Below are 20,122 nucleotides of genomic sequence, written 5' to 3'. Positions count from 1 at the left end.
GGCGAATGTATAATATTTGGTAGACAAAGAAAACGCCATCCAGTACATTAAGATTTTTATTGTTTTTCAAATTCGGCAGGACTAGTAGTGGGAATGTTCCGGATCATCATGTATTCAGATTTTCTTGAGGAGCTTTTTAATTCGAGCTTGTGGGGAAAAGACGTGAGGTGCGTTTCCAGCCATGCCTGGCAGTGTGGGTTCAACACAAGTGAGCAGCCAGTCTGGGGTCTCGCCTCAGTTTCTCCTCCAGGGCCAAGTACTTCTGCGGGGCTTTATCCTTATGCCTTAATAAATAAACACACACACACACACAAATACATGACACCAGTGCTGCAACTGAACAATTCAACTACTTGTTATCAGCACAGAAAAAAATAAACAATTACACCTTCTGTGACTAAAGAGGCTGTGAAACCTATTAAACTGTAAATGTATTCTAACGACCTTCATTACTGGGAGTTTGAGCGGGAAAATGGGTTTATTGCACACAGTTGAATTGTGGGTAAAATGGAATTGTGTTCAACCGCTATTGGGACTCACAGGGAACATAAGGGGGTGAATGAGTTGGCCAAAAAAAAAAAAGGGCCTGAGGGGTGCTAAGCAGACTGGGAAGCTGGGTTGATGAGCTTGAGGAAAAGGGGTCCTTGGACCAAGTGCTTTATTGCCATGTGTTTCTGCTTATATCTCTTCCTGTGCTGTGTTCTAATAAGTGTTTTTAATGGATGCTGTCTGTGTCCTTCTTCGCCCCATCCGAAGCTAGAGTACAGCACGCTACATTAGTTTATAATGAAATACTTTGTATATGGTGCAGAGAGCATAGTGGTCAAACACCTGAAGATGACCAAAAAGACTCATTGTTATACTAAGAATGTCGCTGTGAATAAGGCAATTACCCTGAATTACTCAGGCAAAACAGTGTAGATAGGTGATTGTGTAAATAAGATAAAAGCTGATGAACAACTCTGTCATTAAGTCTTTCAATAGTGTAAAATTTCTCCAGCAAGATGGTGAGAGACACTAAGGAAGCAGGAGGAGAGGGGTGTGCGGGGCAGGGTACCTGCTGAGGCGCAGCTTGAGGACATGGATGCGGAACATGGCGTCAGAACAGTAGGCCAGGTAGGTGGCCTCGTCCTCCTTGCTCATGGACAACTGGTTTTTCTGGTACCACTGCTGCTTCAGCTGCAGCTCCTGGGTTTCCTGTAAAGAATTTCCAGTCACTGCTGGTACAGTCACTTAACTGCGTTAACTCAGTCCCAATTCAGAAGTTGCCTCTCAATATTTGCAGTATTCCTGTCTGCAGAATTAGTCACTATTGAGGTCTAATGGTAAAAGGAGACGTGGGTGGACGTTTAATGGAGTAGAAACGCTGTAACAGTGACTAACACCACCACCAAGATGAGCAAATTCGGCTCTTTTCAGTATTCATGAAAAACACACTAACATCTAGTTTGTCAGGATCAACAAGAATAAACCTCTTGACGGTGCAGCTGTTTCTTTTTGTGCAATGTACTCTTGGAAGAGGTAAATACAAAGTTAAACAAGAGTGAGACGGATTCAGTCGGAGAAAAATCAAGAGAAGTTTAGGGAGAAGGTCCAGAGAATATACAGAAGTCTTCTGTTAACGCAGGTCTCTGTTGTTCAGTTCAGTGTTGTGCATAAGCCACATTTTTGAAAATGTGCCGTGTTCCATGTTCATTTTCTATACAACCATTGTTACCGAATAGTTGATTAGTTTTGATGAACATCCACAGCTTGTAGCATTTTTTCCATAGTTTTTCTGATTATTGTAAGTGGCGGGGAACAAATGTTTCATATGTTAAGAGATATAGGGTTTTAGATATATTTTTCATATTTATTTTTTCTTTTATTAAATTCATTACTAATTTCCTATAAACATAAATATTTACCTTCATCACTAGAACAAGATTTATGTGATAAGTGTTTATAGGTTTTTTTTGTTTAATTTGTTGTTCGAGGTCGTCTTCTTTAGTGTAAGGTACGCAAGTGTCCTAAAATGTTTTAAAAAAATCTGCCTACATCCTCGAGAAGAGACCCGGTATGAATCAGACATTATATAGACCCTTTACTGCAGTGCCTCTTGAATTTAAGAGACATATGAAATCCTGAATATGATACTGCCATATAAGTGCAAGTTTTCGTGGAAGACAGAACCGGAGATCCCCATAGATCAGTGAGTGTCCAGGTTATGGATATAATTTTGCAGCAGTAATGTCCACACCCATGTTAAAAATGGCAATGTACTACGGCCCATTAGTCAGCAGGGCCGGTTTACCTTCTCAAAGCATGCCTGAATTAAATTGGCCTTGTCAATGAGCCGCTGCTTCAGGTCTGTCAGGCAGTCACTGCGCAGCTGCAGAGCCTCCTGGCGCGTCAGGGTCTCTGGGTCACCCAGCTTGGCCAGGAAAGGTGCCAGATAGTCCAGCTCCTTCTGCTCCCGACGCACCTGCTCCTCCTTAGCCAGGCGAGCCTAGGGAGGAAACGAGGAATTAGCAAGGAAGAACAGGGCACGGGGGCGATGGGTATCGGTGACAAAACATAGGCGGCTGCTGAATTCCCTCATGTTGATGGTTAAAATGACTGAAGCCCATGAGGGTCACCTTCATCTCACGGTGCGTGCGGGCTTTCTCATTCCGGGCAGTGTTGTAAATGGAAATGTGAAGTTTTATTTTCCTCTCCTCCTGTTCGCGCAGAGCAAGGATCGCTCTTACCTATTATACATGGCAGAGATGAAGACCTGTTTGTCACAGAAGAGCATATCCAATCACACATATACCTCCTTATGGTCCTTAGCATGGGTCAACTTCACTGTACCCCTAAGCCAGGCCACACTCAGAGAGGGTAACCCTAACTTCATACCTCCTTCTCAGAGTCCATGACCCTGAGCATCACTTTTTCCTCCTCCTTCATCAGAGACATCAGCATCTCATAGAGAAGCAAGTTCTTCTTGGGTTTCTCAAATGGGTCCACCTGCACACACCATGTGGAGCAGTACAAATACAAAATGAATGCACTGATAAACAAAACGTTTCTAAATTGCAGTGAGCCTTCATAGTCCATGAATGTGAATTTGAAATGAGTTAATGTTTAAACCTAAAAAATTCAGTAGGCAGTAGGAAGTTTAGCACTTAAGGACATGGCCTGTTAGTGCAGCTTGATCCCACTTCTTGCTACTGCATTACATACTTTCAACTACTCCAGTAAAAATTCCCAGTTGAATAAATGTGTCAAACAGTGTAAGGTGCTTTGGATAAATAAAACAAAATTAAACAATCCTTGATGTTGAGACTCTAGTTCCCCTTTAGACTTAATAAATGCAGTCCATTTATGTCTTTCAAGTGTCCAGTTTAGTCGCTCTCAAATTATTTCAAATATTTAATGGGAATTTACAATTATAATCAAATACAGTATTATTTCAGGATTTTCACAACACACATTTTTATGAATTCAATGACATTTTCATAAACAGATCTATGAGAGAATAGTAATATATATATAACCCAATAAGACCTACATTTTTCTCGCTGGCAAACAGTGACTTCCCTCCACATTTCAAAGATATAAATTCAAAGTGCAGTCCACTTTACAGCATATTCTACCAGTGTTCCGTATCTCCAAGACCCTAATTTTATGAGAGCTACCGGAAAATCACATTTGATTGCCCTTACAAATGCGTGTGCTTTCACCTGGAACATGGAGACCATGTCGGATGTGAAGGGTTGCTTCTGAGAGTCATGGGGCTTGACGAAGCTGAGCCAGGCAGGGATTATCCTGTCGTCCTCGCTGTGATATGTCACCTGGATGCGGCCTTCGGAAATGAGGAAGACCCGCTCAGCCGTATCCTCGCTGGCTGGCTTTGCTTGATTCCTGTGGAATCGCTCCACCACCTTCTGTTTGCAGTGGTGTCACACAGATGACATCAGTGTTACAGCATGGCACCTGTGTGGATTATGGCTGGAGTCACTTATGATGTGTTCATCTCTACGTAGTTGGGGTTTTTCTTCTCATCACCTCTATGGAGCGCTGCCCTTGGTCCGAGGTCTCGCTGAGCCTGCTAAAGACCACATGCCGATGGTACAGGAAGTCCGTCCTCTGCTCAAATGTCTCAGTCATCTCAGTGGGCAGCTCCACTCGCTTGGCCAGCCCATCAGCACGGGCATGGCTGTAGAACTCCATCTCACGCTCTGTCTCTGGAACCAGTGTCACGTACCTGTGGCCTGTGGAGAGAGAAGCATGTGGTTCTCACATAAAGATGCGTCTTCAACTATGAATTTCACCCCTGCCATATTCAAATTGACCCTACTTAATATAAGTTTAAAACACGCAAACCCCTAACAAGCTTAAAGACTCTCTCAAAATTTGGCACAAGTATGTTAAAAATAATTTTATTTCAAAAAGGCATTCAGTGACTTTTGGGAAAAACAGTTGTTATTTGGGGAAAAAAAAGAAACAGACTGGCAATCAGTAAATGAGGACAGTGATTTAATAAGTCAATACACCTCATGTCCCACCAAAACTTTCAATGCTGGATTATAAAACCTCTGAGTATGTGTACATGTGCTATACCCTATACGCTGTCAGGGTTGTTGATATGTTGAAATTATGTTTTTATATTTACTTTTGAGCGAATAGCTCCTTCCAGGTCGAAAGAGCTCCATCGTCACATTGTCCGCCTTTGTCAGCTGGCGCTCCTGTAAGTAGTCTTGCCGGTGTTGGAACCATTCCTTCATGGTGATGGGCTGAATGCCTATGCAACAGACCAACCATATCAGAAGGTGGAGGTGAAGATGAAGAGAAGACAAAGAGGGAATAAAGAGGAGGTTTTTCCCCGGAGACTCAAAGTGTGTGAAACTTGTGTTTTATTTTTTGCTATTTACAGAAATGGTGCCTAGTGAGGGATGACGGTATTGAAGCTGAGATGGGGGACAATCACGTACAGTGCCTTACAGTAGTATTCAAACCTTGGAGAGTTATCAACATTACCTGGATTACAAATTATTTGTACACAAATTTTTCCAAAAAGTATTTTTACCGTGAACTTTGTATACTCATAATAATTCGCAAACAGTCTGCAAAGTTAGTGCATACTTATCCCAAAAGACTTGAAACTGTTATTGTAGGAAAAGGTGGCTGTTCCAAATATTCATGTGAGAGGTCTGAATACTTATGCAAGCAGCAATTTCAGGTTAACATTTTCTTTAAAATATCTGCAAACGAATGTCTTATTTTGACTGACAGTTTAGCGTTAGAACATGAGTTTGTCCAGAGGGCCAAGTACCATATTCCCAGAACCTGTGCTTTACGAGGTACGCTTTGGACCACCACGATCCAGCATTCCAAAAGTGGTTAGTCATGACGAATGAATGGAATTAGAACATTAAATGGGAATCTAGAAATATTTAGTTTGAAATATAACAAAACATATTGTAAACATGTTCTTATTATCTGGGAACCAATTATTTTTTCCATGAGAAATAATATTCATTTAGTTGAATTAGATCTCTGGGAGTTTGCCTAATTAATTCACTTCATGTGTTCCATGAAATCACTCCAGTGGGCAAACTCCTGTTGTGTGTGTGTGTGTGTAAAGTCGTGTGACAGGACAAGTGCTCACAATTCACGTCTTTGTAGGTGGTCAGACGTGTCACCAAGCCGTCGTTAAGCAGGTATGGGGCAAACTTCTCAAGCCTGGCCTTGCGGTATTGGATCACCTTCATGCCCCCAGGGTAACGCATCTCCATGTCTGTGAAAAGGCCAAGTATGAGCGACACGAGTACAGCGGGGCCAAGCGGACAGAGGAAAGGAAGCAGGGGAAGCCGTCACCTTGCTCAGAAATTTGGATTCTCTTCACCCACGATGGAGGCATCTCAAACACCGGGGGCTCCTCATTGTCTTCCTACAGACACACAAATGGAGAAAACAATGTTGCACAAATGGAAATGCGGTAGAGTAGACAAGAGAGCAAAGAGGGAGAAACGCACCTTATCCTCGTCCCCATCCACTAGATCAGCTGAGGCTTTCACATTGGAGACAGGCAGGGCTGGGTTGCCCCATGGGTCAAACAACAGGTACTCCCATCTTGTTATGTCCCCCAGGTCGTAGCTCATCTCCTACACACATTGCAGTCATCAGGACTGTATGGAGTGCATGTGTGAGATGTGTTTCCAGCGACACGCAGACCGCGCAGAGAGACGTGGCACTGACCGAGCAACCAAAGCGGCAGTCTTGCATGTTGACCCAGTAGTTCCGATGGTTCCAGATGCTCTCCACCCCCACAAAGCAGTCCTCTACGGTGGGGAAGCTCTTCCCTGTCAGTGGGTCAATGAAGAAGTTCTCTGCGACCTCTCTGCTGCCAGACAACACCAGCACCCAGCTGTGCACCCATAGTCCCAGAAGGGGGTCTGGAGAAGGGCGCTCTTTCTCCTGTTTTCCACCACATCACAGAGATATAAATGAAGAAATTAGTGTTATTTATTATTTTACAAGACCATGCATGGATCTGATCCCCGATACCTACAAGACCCGATTTCTTGTTACTCCCCAACAAGACTGCTACACTCTGGCCACTTGGTGGTTCCACACACATGAGGTCCAAAATCAAAATGGACTAAGATTTTGAGTCTTCCCCTCTGACTCAGAACTGCTGAACCTCAGCATTCAAGAAGGGTCTCAAAAACATCTCTTTTGGACTCAGTTTTCTCTCGATCCCCTACGTGATCAGTACACCTGGAAATTCATTATCTGTTAAATAAAAGAAATATTTGCAAACATTTCTAAAATCCTGTTTTCACTTTGTCATTATGGGGTTTTGAGTATAGATCGATGAGGGAAAAAAATTCATTTAAACGATTTTAACATAAGACTACGACATTAAAAATTTTTAAAGAGGGGTCTGAGTACTTTCTGAATGCACTGTATACTCATGTATTGTATACTGGTTTATATGGTGTACAATAGAAACGGACTGTACTCTAGAATTACGTGTCTGCATTCTGATCTCTGTGTAATGCACTGTTGCACCGTTTTCTGAGAAGTACATCGCTTTGGAGAAAAACTGCTAAATGAATAAATGTACATGTAAATGTATTTATACATTTAACTGATGCTTTCTCCAAAATGATTTATAATATGGCTCTGCGTATGTTATGCTATTTACACTTGTGCATTTTCCCTTTAGTCTTTACTAGGATCATTCCGAGGAAGTACTTTGCTCAGGGGTAGCATGAGTGGGATTCAAACAAGGGGCCTCCGACGTCAAGGAAACGGCTCTAAACATTACACTACCTTCTACCCCCTAAATCACATGCTCTCAGTCTTGCCACACCCTTGTGACTGTCTCATACCACATTTTCCACACAGTCACCAGCTACATGGAAAAGAGAGGCGATGCCAGACTTTGACCTGCCATGAGGGAGTGAGAGCATGTGAATTTACCATTTCCAACCTCTCCATCTCCTGTTGTCTTTGGAGGATGATGGCCTGAGCTTGGGCTTGTTGCTTGCTCTCCTGCATCCTTTCAAACCCACTACACAGGTCTTTTGGAGGCTTCACTGAGTACTTCTTCACAGGTGAATTCTGCTCTTCCGTCTTCTCCTGAACAGTGGAGCGGCACGAGTTACCCCGTTACACGCTAGAGAACTGCAGGGATGGGGAACTCTTGCCCTGATGGGCCACACAACATGCTGCTTTTTGTTTCAGCTAAGCTCATAACTACTCAAAATCCCAGTCGAGGCTGGGGAAGAAAGAGCTGAAAATGGGGAGTGAAACGTCTTAGGAACCTTCTTTTCGTTAAGCAGCAAGGGACACTCATGGTGAGACTGATTCAGCAGGCACATCTCTTTCACCGCGTAGCCGCTGACGCAGTAGGCATCGTACCCGGCACCCAGAAGCAGGGAGCAGAGCAGGGTGGAGAAGTCAAAGCAGTTGCCCCGTCTAGTCTGCAGTACCCACGTTGGAGAGGACAGCTGCTTGGGCTGCAGGGACACAACACAAACAAGGCCCTAGGTCCTTCATTCCACCAAACTTATACATTTTTTCCATTTAGTGGATTCTTCTCAATCGTAGGCCCATTTATAGAGCTACACAGACACACCATCTGAAACCACTTGTCCCATACAGGGTCATGGGGAGCCAGAGCCTGACCCAGCAATACAGGGCATAAGGCTGGAGGGGTAGGGGACCAGTCCGTCATAGGGACCCCAAGCAGGGCTCGAACCCCAGACCCACCAGAGAGCAGGACTCAGTCCAACCCACTGCACCACTACGCTCCCCTTTATAGAGCTACACAATATGTTTATACCTTTGCTCAAAGGTAGTACAGCAGGAAAGGGGATTCGTCCCGAGTCCTACAAGACCAGAGGTATCAGTTCTCATCAGTAAACTACCTGTGTCCCTTCTATTAGAGACACAAGTCAATGCGTTATAGTGTCAGTTTATACCCAGGGATGCCTCAACTTAAAACTCTCTTTATCTGAAATTTCAAGGTAACGGTGCTTGGCTTTTGATGCCCAATTTTCGATTTCACCCGGAATGAAAAATCAGTGTAATGAAATTTATCCAAAAAGTATCCAAAAACATTTCAAAGTTGTGTTTCGTGCGAGTGAAGCAGAAGTGCGTTAATGTACTGCAGTTGGCGCTAGAGTACCATCAGCTGTGTCCTGTTGGTTTCCCGTCTTGTGCTCACTTTGGTTTGAGCCATTCGTGCAGTGGCAGCGCAAGAATGATTGCGAAGCCTGGTCTGGGGTTTTCAGGCTTCCGGAAAACGCATTATTATTTTTCCCATTTAAAATAATGGGAAATAGGGTTTTGGTATCCGGAACTTCGGTATCGGCACCATTTTCAGAATTTAATTTCGTCATTGGAGGGAGGGATTGCTGTATATGCATTTTTGCAAGAACTTCCAAAATTTCTATCGATACACTTAGCTGACACTTTCCTTCAGAATAACTTACGATATTAAGCTACTTACAATGATTGACCCAATAATAGAACAATTATTAATAGGGTGGAGGGGACACACCCGGGACAGGACGCCAGTCCATTGCAAGGCACCCAAAGCAGGACTCGAACCCCCAGACCCACCAGAGAGCAGGACCCGGCCAAACCTGCTGCATCACTGTGCCCCCCCCCCAAAACAGAAGGTAGATTGACTGAAAACAACAAAAGCACTGACATGTTCAGACAGATGAAATCATCAGCTAAGCGTCAAAATAACATTAAAGGAGGACTTTGCAGATGTGCTGCTCATACTCACGGGGTCGATGGGTGCATCCAGTGGCTCCAGTGACAGGAAGTCAGACACAAAACTGGCACACCCCTCCCAACTGTACAGCTCTGGGTACGGCAGCAGGGTAGGGCGCAGAGTTGTACTGACAAACTTCTGCCCGGAAAGACAAGAGAGCCTTTCCATCATGTGGGCAATGATGTTATCCATAAAGGCACAAATACAGGCCATCCATCCCTCCCGCGCCTCAACAACCCATCGGAGCAGGTATGTGTCAACATACGGTACGAGAAAGAGAAAGGAGGCCTGTCACAAAACGAACACTGTATAGGAAAATCCGATCATGATGTTGCACGAAAGAGAAGTCTAGATCTGTTAACACTTAATGAAACCTACAATCCATACCATCAACCAGATCACACACACATCATCTGAAGCCACCTGTCCCATAGGGGGTCGCGGGGAGCTGGAGCCTAACCCGGCAACACAGGGCGAAAGGGACACACCCGGTCCGTTGCAAGGCACCCCAAGCGGGACTCGAACCCCAGACCTACCAGAGAGCAGGATCCGGTCCAACCTACTGCACCGCCGCACCCCCCTCCGAAAGGTAGACGTGTAATAAAAAATAAAATTAATCTACAACTGTAAATAAGTAGTTTAGGGACAGTTACATTACAGTGCATGTGTACTACAGTATATTACAGAGCAGGGAGCACAGTGGTCACTACCTCGCACCCAAAGGTCCCAGGTTCAAATCCAACCCTCTGCTGTAGTGCCACTGGACTGATGCAGTAAAAATTATCCAGCTGTATAAATGGCTAATATTTGCGATTCTAAGTAGCCGAGTGCACAGACTTAACATTTTACACGTCGGTAAAATGAATACGTATGTTTTCCTGCAATTCTCTAAAACATGAACTTACAGAAAAAAACCAACTGGTATTGTTCCTCTTCCAGCATTTCTTACCACAACTACCGTAAAACTAAACTAAGCTAATTCCCCGACACGCACACAGCTATTGCCACAGAAGGACGACTTGGCAGCAACACTGAAACCAATTAACTTCAAGTCCTATAAAAAATGACAACAGTGGTATATAGGAACAAATAATCATTTCAGAAAGAGCTACAAATATAATAAATAGTCTGTTGTTGGACTTGGATCACGTTTTCTTGGGAGATGAAAATTATACTGCACTTGGATTTTTAGTGGAAAAGAATGAGCATCAAAATTTCTCCATACTATTTATTATGAAACGTTGTGTCTATTCTGTGGTTGCCGAAAAACATTTGCATTTACTGGTCAGGATGAAGAGGAAAGGTCTTTTTCTGTAGCTGCGATTTCCTCACACGACAGCACAAACAGAAGGTGGAGTGACTAAAAAGCCCATAACTGCCCTTTAGCACGTCTGCGTGTTCTGGCCCAGCATGCGAGTTATCTGTGCCGTCTTCATGATCACATCATTTTTATCTCGAACCCAAACAACTGACCATTTGTACCTGGGAGAATGTGTGCTTTTGGTTCAAGTTCTAGGAACAGAACTGCAGTTTTCACCGCGGAAGGTACACGGGTTTTGTAGACGCAATCGCATGTATACATGGTGGAATGACCTCCCTCTCTCACTCGGAACTGCTGAATCCCTCTCAGTATTCGAACATAGTCCGAAAATGCATCTCTTTCGGATTCCGTTCTCCCCGATCTCACATGTGCTCAGTAAATACATGTGTAGCCTATTACATTAAAAAAAAGAACTCAAGAACCACATGTCTGTTTCTCGATCTCCTCTTTGTTGGTGTAATGCACTGTTGTTTTCTGAGATGTATGTCACTTTGGAGAAAACTGCCACATGAATGTAAATGTATTTGGCTCAAATTTTCAAGTAGCTGTAAACAGTTAGAAAGGAAACTGCACTAGTTGAGTCATATTAAAATGAAGAGCACTATGTATCTGCTGCAAGGCATTAAAGCGTAAGTATTCAGACCATGTGCTCAAAGTGTCTAGGTGAAAGACATTACTTTATTGAGGATATCTATTTCCTCCACACACACACACACACATTGGCTGAAGCCAAAGGGGGGGGGCGTGGGTCGCGGTGAGCCGGAGCCTAACCCGGCAGCACAGGGTGCGAGGCTGGAGGGGGAGAGGACACACCCAGGACGGGATGCCAGTCCATCACAGGGCACCCCAGGCGGGACTTAAACCCCAGACCCGCTAGAGACCAGGACCTGGCCAAACCCGCTGCACCACCATGCACCCCCTTAGCATCTATTTCCCTTAGCAGCCAAAAAAAAAATGAATCAACTACTGTAAGTCCTCAATGTTTGCATTTGACAGAATCACCTAAAACAGCAGTAAACGTTTATACCAGGGTCTACAGCAAAGCGAGAACAGTTCGGTTCCTTCAACTTCTTCATTTCTCAGTGAGCTGGAGGATTTTCACGCTAAAGAAAGATTCAGCACCCCACTGCATAGCTGTCAACATTTCAAGAATAACTGAAGGGGAAATGTCGATCTGCTGTATTTCTAAATATTTACTTGCCATACATTCATTGTTTGGTGCATCCAGTATTCATCCAACCCATGCATTTATATTTATTCATTTAGCTGACACTTTTTTCTAAAGCAACTTGCAACATCAAATGATCTACAATTATTTACCCATTTATACAGCTGGATATTTTTTACTGGTGCAATTTAGGAGAAATACCTCAAATAAGGGTACATAAGAACAGTAAAGAGGATTTAAACTTGCAGTCTTAAGTTTGAAGACAGCAGCTTAAACTACTACATTATCACCACCACCCCCACACGTATTTGTATGCATGTTTCCATCAAAAAAGTCCCCATGTCAGTAAAGTCCTATGTTAACCCAACAAAATATCATCATTGAAAAGAAAACAAATTTTTAATAAATTAACTCTTCCTTGACATTTGATCCTTAACAGACAACTGTATCCTCTTATTCTCATGCCATATCTATGCAGACAATGCCGATTTTCATCTCGCTTCCTTCTTTCAGTCTCCAGATCCAACACCAGACATCTAATTGTCTCTCAGTTCCTCCTGAGGGATGAATTATCATCACCTTAAACTTGCCCTCTTAGGATCTCATGTCCTTTTCCTATCTTCTTAGCTTAGACTCCAACACATCAATCAATGGCCTTTTCCTTGCATGTTTTCCTTACTGTGCTGTTGAATCTATGTTGATTTTGTAATAGTTTAATTGTTGAGTAATAATTTGAATCTGTTAAATCTAATGTTTACCACCCAGTGGACTGGTGTCTTGTCCAGGGTGTACCCCGACTAGCCTAGAAGTGTTTCCAGGACAGACTCTGGACTAGTACAACTGTAACTTGAACAAGCGGTTTATATAAGTGAGTGAGCGAGCGAGCGAGCAGGTGAGTGAATGTACGACTGCCAAATGCTTTCGTTCGATCATGTGTAATAAATAGGCTGATCATGTTAACTACAGAACTCTGACTGTTATGTGATTACATCATTGTACTGTACTTTCAAAGGCATTAATGTATTGACTCTGTCAATAACTTCTGATAAAGCCATCGGCTAAATAAACATTAATAATAATAAAGTCAGCGTAAAGGACATTGGCAGGAAAACAAAACAAACTGCATGTGTGCCTGCCTGTGCACATGTATCTCTCTCTATAAATATATATACAGTACTGAGCAAAAGTTTTAGGCACTTACGGAAAAAAGCTGTAAAGATGAGGACGCTTCCAAAAATAATGCTCTTAATTAATTAACCTGCTACAAAGCTTAATAACCATCCATTGTCAACAACCGCTTGTCCTGAGTGGGGTCGTGGCAGGTTTGCACCTTGGAAATCTAAAATATGCTCTTTCCCATTAATACTAATGCAGAAGACATTAAATAACCGTCTATAACAAATATTTTTGTGAAACATCCAAGCGCCTAAGACTTTTGCACAGTACTGTATATTATATATACATATATATAATTTGTGTGTACCGGAACCCCACATTCATTGAGTGGGCAGAGCAGTAGTGGTTTGCGCTCCGGGTACAGGTGGGAGTACTGTGCGTGGAAGTTCTCGGCTACCGCCAGCAGCAGCTTCTCCTGTGGCGAATTCTCCTTGTAAGACGTGGGACACCGGGACGGGTCCACCTCTGGCCTCGGTGACCTGTCGGGACATACAGTAATTTGAATCCCACAACAAAAGCTGTGGTTTCCACCTAAACACCGCTTTCTGCGAAGGAATCATCCACCTTCAAGTACGTCTGCTGCATTTATATTATATTTAGAGCACATTACATTTATTTTCCAAACGAACCGAGGACACTAACAATTACTGAACCCTGTACGGAACAGGAGCCACTTTAGGTGAGCACCACAGCAAAGGGGGGATTCGAACCCAAAACCTTCCGATCCAAAGAGCAGCAGCTCTAACCGCAGCCCCTAGAATACATTTGCTCAAAGACAAAAAAAAATAAATAAAAAATCAAGGGGGAAAATCTGAGTTTACGATATGGGCCATGTAGAAAAATCTTGACTTCTGTGCTGCCACCAGAGTGTCATGTTCACAGTCTCACAGCGCAGGCCTGGCGGTGGACACAGCCTCGCGCGACGGGCTCTTCTCCATCTCCTCGAGCTCTCTGCCCCCCTGTCCCTCTTGGAGCAGCTCCTCGATCTTCGGCGACTCCGTGCCGATCGTCGCTCCTTTCCGTCGCTCGTCCATCTGATCGGCCGGAAAGCGGACGGACCCGCTTCTCCACCGCAAGACAGAACACTTTTCTCAGCGGGACCCTTCCTTCAAACACCAGCCCACGATTACAAAAAAAAAAAAGGTAGTTAAGAAGCAAGGAAACGCCGCTACGGTTTTACCTGATCCGCTTCACTTAGAGAAGCGAGTAGGCAGTCAGACTCAGAGTAGAGTAAACATGTTTAGGATTCGATGCAGACTGTGTTAGTCCCGGCCGGGTCTCTCTCTGGAACTTGGTCTGCAGTTCAATACACTTCGTCCACCCTGAATTTTACGTCGATCTAGAGAAAGGCGTCGGTGAAGCAGGTAAAAAGCAAGGAAACAGGCGCTGCGAAGCGGTGCCGCCGCTTGCTGTCGGTGAGCTGCGTCCGTCTCCATGGACACCGCACGTGGACGCCGTAGGGCCACGTTCTCCTGCCGGATGGATAAAACCTCGTAAGATTTCTTACGATCGAAACTGAAAATACTCAAAACGGACACTTTTGCACTGTTTAAATTGCATTCGTATTACATGTTTCTGGTGTTCTTATTTTTAATATAACACAACCATCTGATATATTTGCGTGTCAAACTGAACCGATAATAATTAAATAATAATGTGACTCTTTCACGTTTACAGCTGACGTTTTAACGATGAATTTTTGACCAGAAAATATTTTTACAGATTTTACAGATAAACATGATTTTAGCAGCTCTGTTAGTCACAGTGAAATTGTTTTATCGTCCTTCGTTAATGTTTTACCTCGTTGCTGCGCACACACATCCAAGTGGTTCGGTCAATAGGGCGACAAATGACCGCAGCGCTTATGTTTATTTTTCTGTAAGGGACTCTCTTAAAATGTTTCAGTATTGGCACTGTTTTCCACATGCTAAAGTTTAAATCAGGACACACTGAGTTGCAGCAGCTGGGGAGTGTGGGAGAATTTGTGTGCTGGGACAGATCTGTGACCTCAGACTTTTTCTTGCGCTCCCCCTTCCCCCCTCCCTACCTCGAAAGGGAGCACACATAGCTTTAACTAAAGCCCTCTTTCCTGGTTGGCAACAGAGAGGCACTGCAACTCCAGGGGAGAAGATGAGCCTGTTGTACTCTCGGATACCCGTTCTCCTGCTGCTCCTTGGCCTCCAGCAAGCTCTGGGCTTCTGGCTCATCAACATCATCTTCCCCCCGAATGCGGGGCCCCCTCGGGTGCCCAGCAACAGCACACCACCTCTCATTCTGGGTGAGTTCTGTGAGGCGGGAGCTTCAGGCCAAGCTTCAGGCTCCGCTAGGAATGTGGCCATTGCTACAACAGTTCAGCATTGTAGCTGCTTGAAACTCGGGCAAAAGGCCTATTAAAATACGAGAACATCTGCTAAATATGCACAGCGAAGTTTTACAGAAAGGGAAGGCAAGTTTCATGTCTTGATGTGGGGGTGCATGATTGAAAAGGGGACCGTGAACATGAAACACATCGGGGTAGCTTCATTATAGTGAGTATGATTTAGATTGTGCCTTTGTCACAAGGTGTTGGGCCATGCTGCTCATAAACTGTAGCAGTGGCCTTGGAGGGGGTGAGCTCATGATTCATGCAGCCCTTGCTTGTTTCGTTTCCAACCTCCTCCCGCTGGACACACAACTCTCCTGTTAAATAAAGCTTGTCTGGAAGCTGGCACTCTATTGATGGCAACCACCTACTCAGTGGAGCAAGAAATGTATCCCTCTTTAGCATCAATTGAATGCACTTGTTCTTCTGACTGTCCGCTTTTCTGGAGCGTGGTTCATGCGTGCGCCTCTAAAGTGGCATGGGTAACCACTCAAATATACTACACACTACTGTGGAGAATGTGACATGACTACACAGACTATGCTGAGTATGTCACGACCACACACGCACCTCAACCAGCAGCACCTGACTCTGCTTAGGCACCTGTCCACAGCTGGAGCATTCAGACCATCCCTATCTCCTAACCAGTTGCGGAATCTCTTACAGACCACCGTCCTTCCTGCATCCACGATTCTTTCTCAGTGCCTTAGCCATCCTCCTCCGTATACCTTTCTCGTTGTTCCCACGGCATTGAACCTCGCTTCGCGTCATTGGCCACATCTTCGGATTCTCCTCTAGGGGACCATGTTTGCACCTTGGATTGAACCACGCTTGTCCCTGACTAAGCGTATTTCCTTGTCCCAAGTATTGTAATAAAAAACGATCCCGCAGTTGGGTCCACACCCGGTCTCCAGTCTGCTCTGTGTGACACAGTAGTGCAAATTTACATTTACATTTATTCATTTAGGAGACGCTTTTGTCCAAAGCGACGAACATCTCAGCAAAAGTACAGTTTATGCATTACATTAAGAGAAGGCGACACGGCTACAGACATGAAAGTCTCAAGCAAACCTAATTTGTTACCTACCACTTGCTGCACCGAGTTTCATCGATCGAGTAGGTGCATAAAACACAGGATAGACAAATCCCGATACCCTCCCACCAATTTTTTTTTTTTAAAATACTAGAAGATACACACATAAGCAAGTACAATGCCAGAGTAGTGGCTGAATAAAGATTGTATCTGGGGATGCTTATGGAGTTATGATGTGTGTGACAAGTTACATCGTAAATGAGCTGGAGAGATCTTGGGTGAAGTGGGTCTGGAAAAGGTGAGTTTTCAGATCCTTCTTGAGTGTAGACAGAGTTTCAACAATTCTGAGTGAGAGGGGGAGGTCATTCCACCACAACGGAGCCAGAACCGAGAACCTCCGAGCTTTACCTTTCGTGCATGGGACCACCAAGCAAGCAGAAGTAGAAGAGTGAAGGGGCCTGGTTGGGGTGTAGCGGTTGATCAGGTCTTGTATATAACTGGGAGCAGTTCTATTGATGCATTTGTAGAGAATAACAGGGTCTTGAATTTGATTCGGGCAGCTATAAATTGTAGCGTGAAGCTCGATGTTTGACCACCTTTTCACAAAATTGATAGATAGCAACCCTCTCCTTGTCTTCAGGATAACCTGGACTTTATTTTCATATTGATCAGTGAGAGGACATATTCACCATAGTTCTCCATTTGATGAGGCATCCCATTTTCCCATGGCAGTTCCAGGGAAGTTGGGAAACCAGCTGGAGGCCAAAATTGATAAACCCAGTTTAGTACATTGGATGTGCTACAAGAAGACAGACAACTTTTTCACCCTCTGGATTGACCTCAACATGTTCATGCCCATTGGCGTTGACTGCTGGATCGACAACATAAGGTATGTAAGTTGTAGTAAGTGTGTGTTTGTTTTCATAAAATGGATTGTGTGTGTTTGTAAAATAGCTATTTTTATATTATTAAAATAGCTAATTTTCATGAAATAACACAACTCATTATCATACATTTTCTGAACCACTTGTCCCATATGGGGTCGCGGAGCCTATCCGGCAACACAGGGCGTAGGGGGAGGGGACACACCCAGGATGGGACATCAGTCCGCCGCAAAGCACCCCAAGCGGGACTCGAACCCCAGACCCACCAGAGAGGAGGACCCGGTCCAACCCACTGCGCCACTGCGCCACTGCACCCCCTCTCATTCATTTACCTAAAAATCCTTCCTCTGTCCTGAAGCAGCTTGTTATTCAGAAAAATGTAAAGCTTCCATATCTTCTTGGAGTTTTTGGCATCTACAGCTATTGGTCCTTGTACAAGCCACATCACGTCTCATCATATTGCTCCAGATCTGGACAATGAATCCTACATTAATTCTATGTGTCGTAACTTTCACTCGTTACAGGATTGTGTATAACAGGACTACACGCAAAACCTCCAATGCCCCAGGAGTGGAGGTGAGAGTTCCAGGGTTTGGGCAGACATACCCAGTAGAGTTTCTTGACACCAACAAACTAACTGGTAAGTAAACCTGGTATCCTGCTCTCTACCGCTTTCATTTTCATACCCTCAACATAATAATAAGTGCTGATTATTCAACTTTTGCCCTTTCCTAGGGTACCTTCACACTATGGTACAGCACTTGGTCAACATGGGATATATTCGCAACGAGACAGTCAGAGCAGCACCCTACGATTGGAGGATTGCCCCCAGTGAGAATCATCCACTGAACATCTATAAAGTTTCATTTGTCAACACATACGTAGTGTTCCATAATTCTCCTGTTGTGTTTTAGATGAGCAGGAAGAATACTTTTCTCGGCTCAAAGCCCTGGTGGAGGAGATGTACGATGAGTACAAGCACCCAGTTCATCTGCTGGGGCACAGTATGGGGAGCAATTATATCCTCTACTTCCTGAACCAGCAGCCCCAGTCTTGGAAGGACCAATACATCAAGAGCTTCATTTCTCTGGGGGCACCCTGGGGAGGGGCTGTTAAGCCCCTCAGGGTGCTGGCATCTGGTGGGTCATAGGCAACAGTTCAGTCTTTCACTCAGTGACACACATCTAGTATCAGAGAGGGAGGAAAGGGAGACCCTGCTTTACTCCTCTGGATTTTGAGGGTTACCAGCTGAGGACAAATATTCACTATACTGGAAACAACATTATTTGCCTTGCTTTTCAGTGCTAGATTCAAATATATTCTCGTTACTGTGATTAAAAAAAAAGCCTTTGCCTGTTGTTCACGTTTTTCACTTGAACGTAATCATTTCCAGTTCTGTGTCAGATCTGATCTCAATCTATATTGCTCAATAACATGATGTTTTACTTCTGAGCAGAAGAAATCCACACTGTCTTAACCTGATGTACCTCATCTGCTGCAGGTGATAATGATGGCATCTCGCTGATGTCTACCATTAAGATTCGTGAGGAACAGCGGATGACCTCAACCAACCCATGGATGGTTCCATCAGAACTGGCGTGGCCCTCAGATCATGTCTTCATCTCGACTCCTTCTTTCAACTACACGCTGCAGGACTACAAACGCTTCTTTCACGACATAGACTTTGCGGATGGCTGGTACATGTGGGAGGACACCAAGGACCTAAATGCTGGTTTGCCACCCCCGGGTGTAGAGGTATACTGCTTGTACGGTGTCGGACTGCCCACCCCGGTCACCTACGTGTATGACGAGCAGTTCCCCAATGCAGACCCAGTGGACTTTGTGTATGATGATGGTGATGACACAGTAGACAGCCGCAGCATGAGCCTGTGCAAGCGATGGGTCGGTCAGCAGGACAAGCCTGTCCACATCACAGAGCTCCGAGGCATGCCCCATCTGGACATTGTCTTTAACAACAAAGTACTCACCTTGATTCAGAAAATCTTGGAGGGTAAGCCATATCCCTCAGACCAGATGTCTGCTTCCAGCCCTACCCCAAAACCAAATGGTCAGCCTACCATGGCCAACACCTCTCCACCAGTTTAGACTGCTTCCCCTGCACCAACGCCTAAAGGTGAGAGCGAGGGGCTAGACATGTAACGCAATGACATCCTCTAGAAAGTTTTATAATAGACATACACTTTGCTGCTAGCATTGAGAGGCAAAATGTGTGTCTCCCTAAATAATTAATGGCAACATTCTTGTTCTTTTATTATCAGATTAAACTGACTGACATGCTTCCCAGGATTTGCTTTAACTATACAACCTTGTGCTGGATAAACAATTTGTGAAAATGGATGAATGAATGTGTGGATGGATGGATGGATGGATGGATGGATGGATGCATTGAAGATATGCTCAAACGATTTTGTAATAATATCAGTTAAGAAAAAGCAGTTTATTCATGTAACCTCTACGTTTGTACTTTGTGTGCCATGTGGCTTATACTTTGTGGGCTCTATGCTGAAAGTACAATAATACAGATAATATGTTTTTTTTTTTTTTAACACATTTACCTACAGAACTTTTACATACTTTATACATTGTAACCTAAATTAGTCAATGTCTTTGACTGGAAAATTCTGTTACTCTGTCTGCTGGACTTCAAGGTGTTCAGATTTGCTCTCTAGATCTGCCAAAAGTTTACCTCTACCTCTCCCTGTTGTGATTAAAAGTGCTAAAAATAAAAAAGGTTTAGACTAGAACAACGCTGGAAGTTGGTCTGTTGTCTTACTGAATAAATTTTGCAAAAGGAAAAAAAAAAAAATAAATTTAAAAATTAAAATTAAAAATTAAATTATTTTTTTAAAAAAAAGTTTTGTAAGGGAGTGTTATGTTACACTTGTGTAATGACTTTCA

The 20,122-nt window shown here is 44.0% G+C and overlaps 2 protein-coding genes across 6 annotated transcripts; one reads left to right on the top strand and one right to left on the bottom strand.

Annotated features, from left to right (window-relative positions):
* Positions 1 to 43: 43 nt before the first annotated feature.
* Positions 44 to 14,176, bottom strand: ccdc135 (coiled-coil domain containing 135). Of its 4 annotated transcripts, none has more exons than XM_029253666.1 (18): positions 14,105 to 14,176; positions 13,813 to 13,986; positions 13,232 to 13,403; positions 9,272 to 9,397; positions 7,797 to 7,991; positions 7,453 to 7,611; positions 6,223 to 6,441; positions 6,000 to 6,128; positions 5,842 to 5,914; positions 5,633 to 5,761; positions 4,637 to 4,765; positions 4,030 to 4,235; positions 3,705 to 3,908; positions 2,878 to 2,988; positions 2,619 to 2,729; positions 2,294 to 2,488; positions 1,058 to 1,197; positions 44 to 284 (listed from the first exon to the last, which is right to left on the bottom strand). In XM_029253666.1, exons 2-18 carry the CDS (start codon positions 13,956 to 13,958, stop codon positions 200 to 202), a joined length of 2,529 nt encoding a protein of 842 aa, XP_029109499.1. In that variant the 5' UTR covers positions 13,959 to 13,986; positions 14,105 to 14,176; the 3' UTR covers positions 44 to 199. The 4 variants fall into 4 exon arrangements, with proteins under 4 accessions (XP_029109499.1, XP_029109501.1, XP_029109500.1 ...); XM_029253668.1 differs by having other exon boundaries at positions 3,705 to 3,905; XM_029253667.1 differs by having other exon boundaries at positions 13,813 to 13,989; positions 14,105 to 14,174.
* On the top strand, positions 13,990 to 19,968 carry lcat (lecithin-cholesterol acyltransferase). Of its 2 annotated transcripts, none has more exons than XM_018739458.2 (7): positions 13,990 to 14,067; positions 15,028 to 15,202; positions 17,052 to 17,208; positions 17,728 to 17,843; positions 17,939 to 18,034; positions 18,118 to 18,342; positions 18,705 to 19,968. In XM_018739458.2, exons 2-7 carry the CDS (start codon positions 15,055 to 15,057, stop codon positions 19,307 to 19,309), a joined length of 1,347 nt encoding a protein of 448 aa, XP_018594974.2. In that variant the 5' UTR covers positions 13,990 to 14,067; positions 15,028 to 15,054; the 3' UTR covers positions 19,310 to 19,968. The 2 variants fall into 2 exon arrangements, with proteins under 2 accessions (XP_018594974.2, XP_018594975.1); XM_018739459.2 differs by lacking the exon at positions 13,990 to 14,067 and adding an exon at positions 14,353 to 14,417.
* The last annotated feature ends 154 nt before the right edge of the window (positions 19,969 to 20,122 follow it).

This window comes from Scleropages formosus, chromosome 7, assembly GCF_900964775.1.
Source record: "Scleropages formosus chromosome 7, fSclFor1.1, whole genome shotgun sequence".
Lineage (NCBI taxonomy): Eukaryota > Metazoa > Chordata > Actinopteri > Osteoglossiformes > Osteoglossidae > Scleropages > Scleropages formosus.
The sequence above is the reverse complement of the archived record's forward strand: the minus strand, read 5'-3'. Positions and strand labels throughout refer to the sequence as shown.

Coding starts and splice junctions, on each gene's coding strand:
- ccdc135 (XM_029253666.1), bottom strand. CDS start 13,958: ATGGACGAGCGACGGAAAGGAGCGACGATCGGCACGGAGTCGCCGAAG. Junction 4,766..5,632: donor CACCTACAAAGACGTGAATT/GTGAGCACTTGT, acceptor TCTGTTGCATAG/GCATTCAGCCCATCACCATG. Junction 2,989..3,704: donor ACATGGTCTCCATGTTCCAG/GTGAAAGCACAC, acceptor TGGTGTGTGCAG/GTGGACCCATTTGAGAAACC.
- lcat (XM_018739458.2), top strand. CDS start 15,055: ATGAGCCTGTTGTACTCTCGGATACCCGTTCTCCTGCTGCTCCTTGGC. Junction 15,203..17,051: donor CACACCACCTCTCATTCTGG/GTGAGTTCTGTG, acceptor TTCCCATGGCAG/TTCCAGGGAAGTTGGGAAAC. Junction 17,844..17,938: donor TGACACCAACAAACTAACTG/GTAAGTAAACCT, acceptor GCCCTTTCCTAG/GGTACCTTCACACTATGGTA.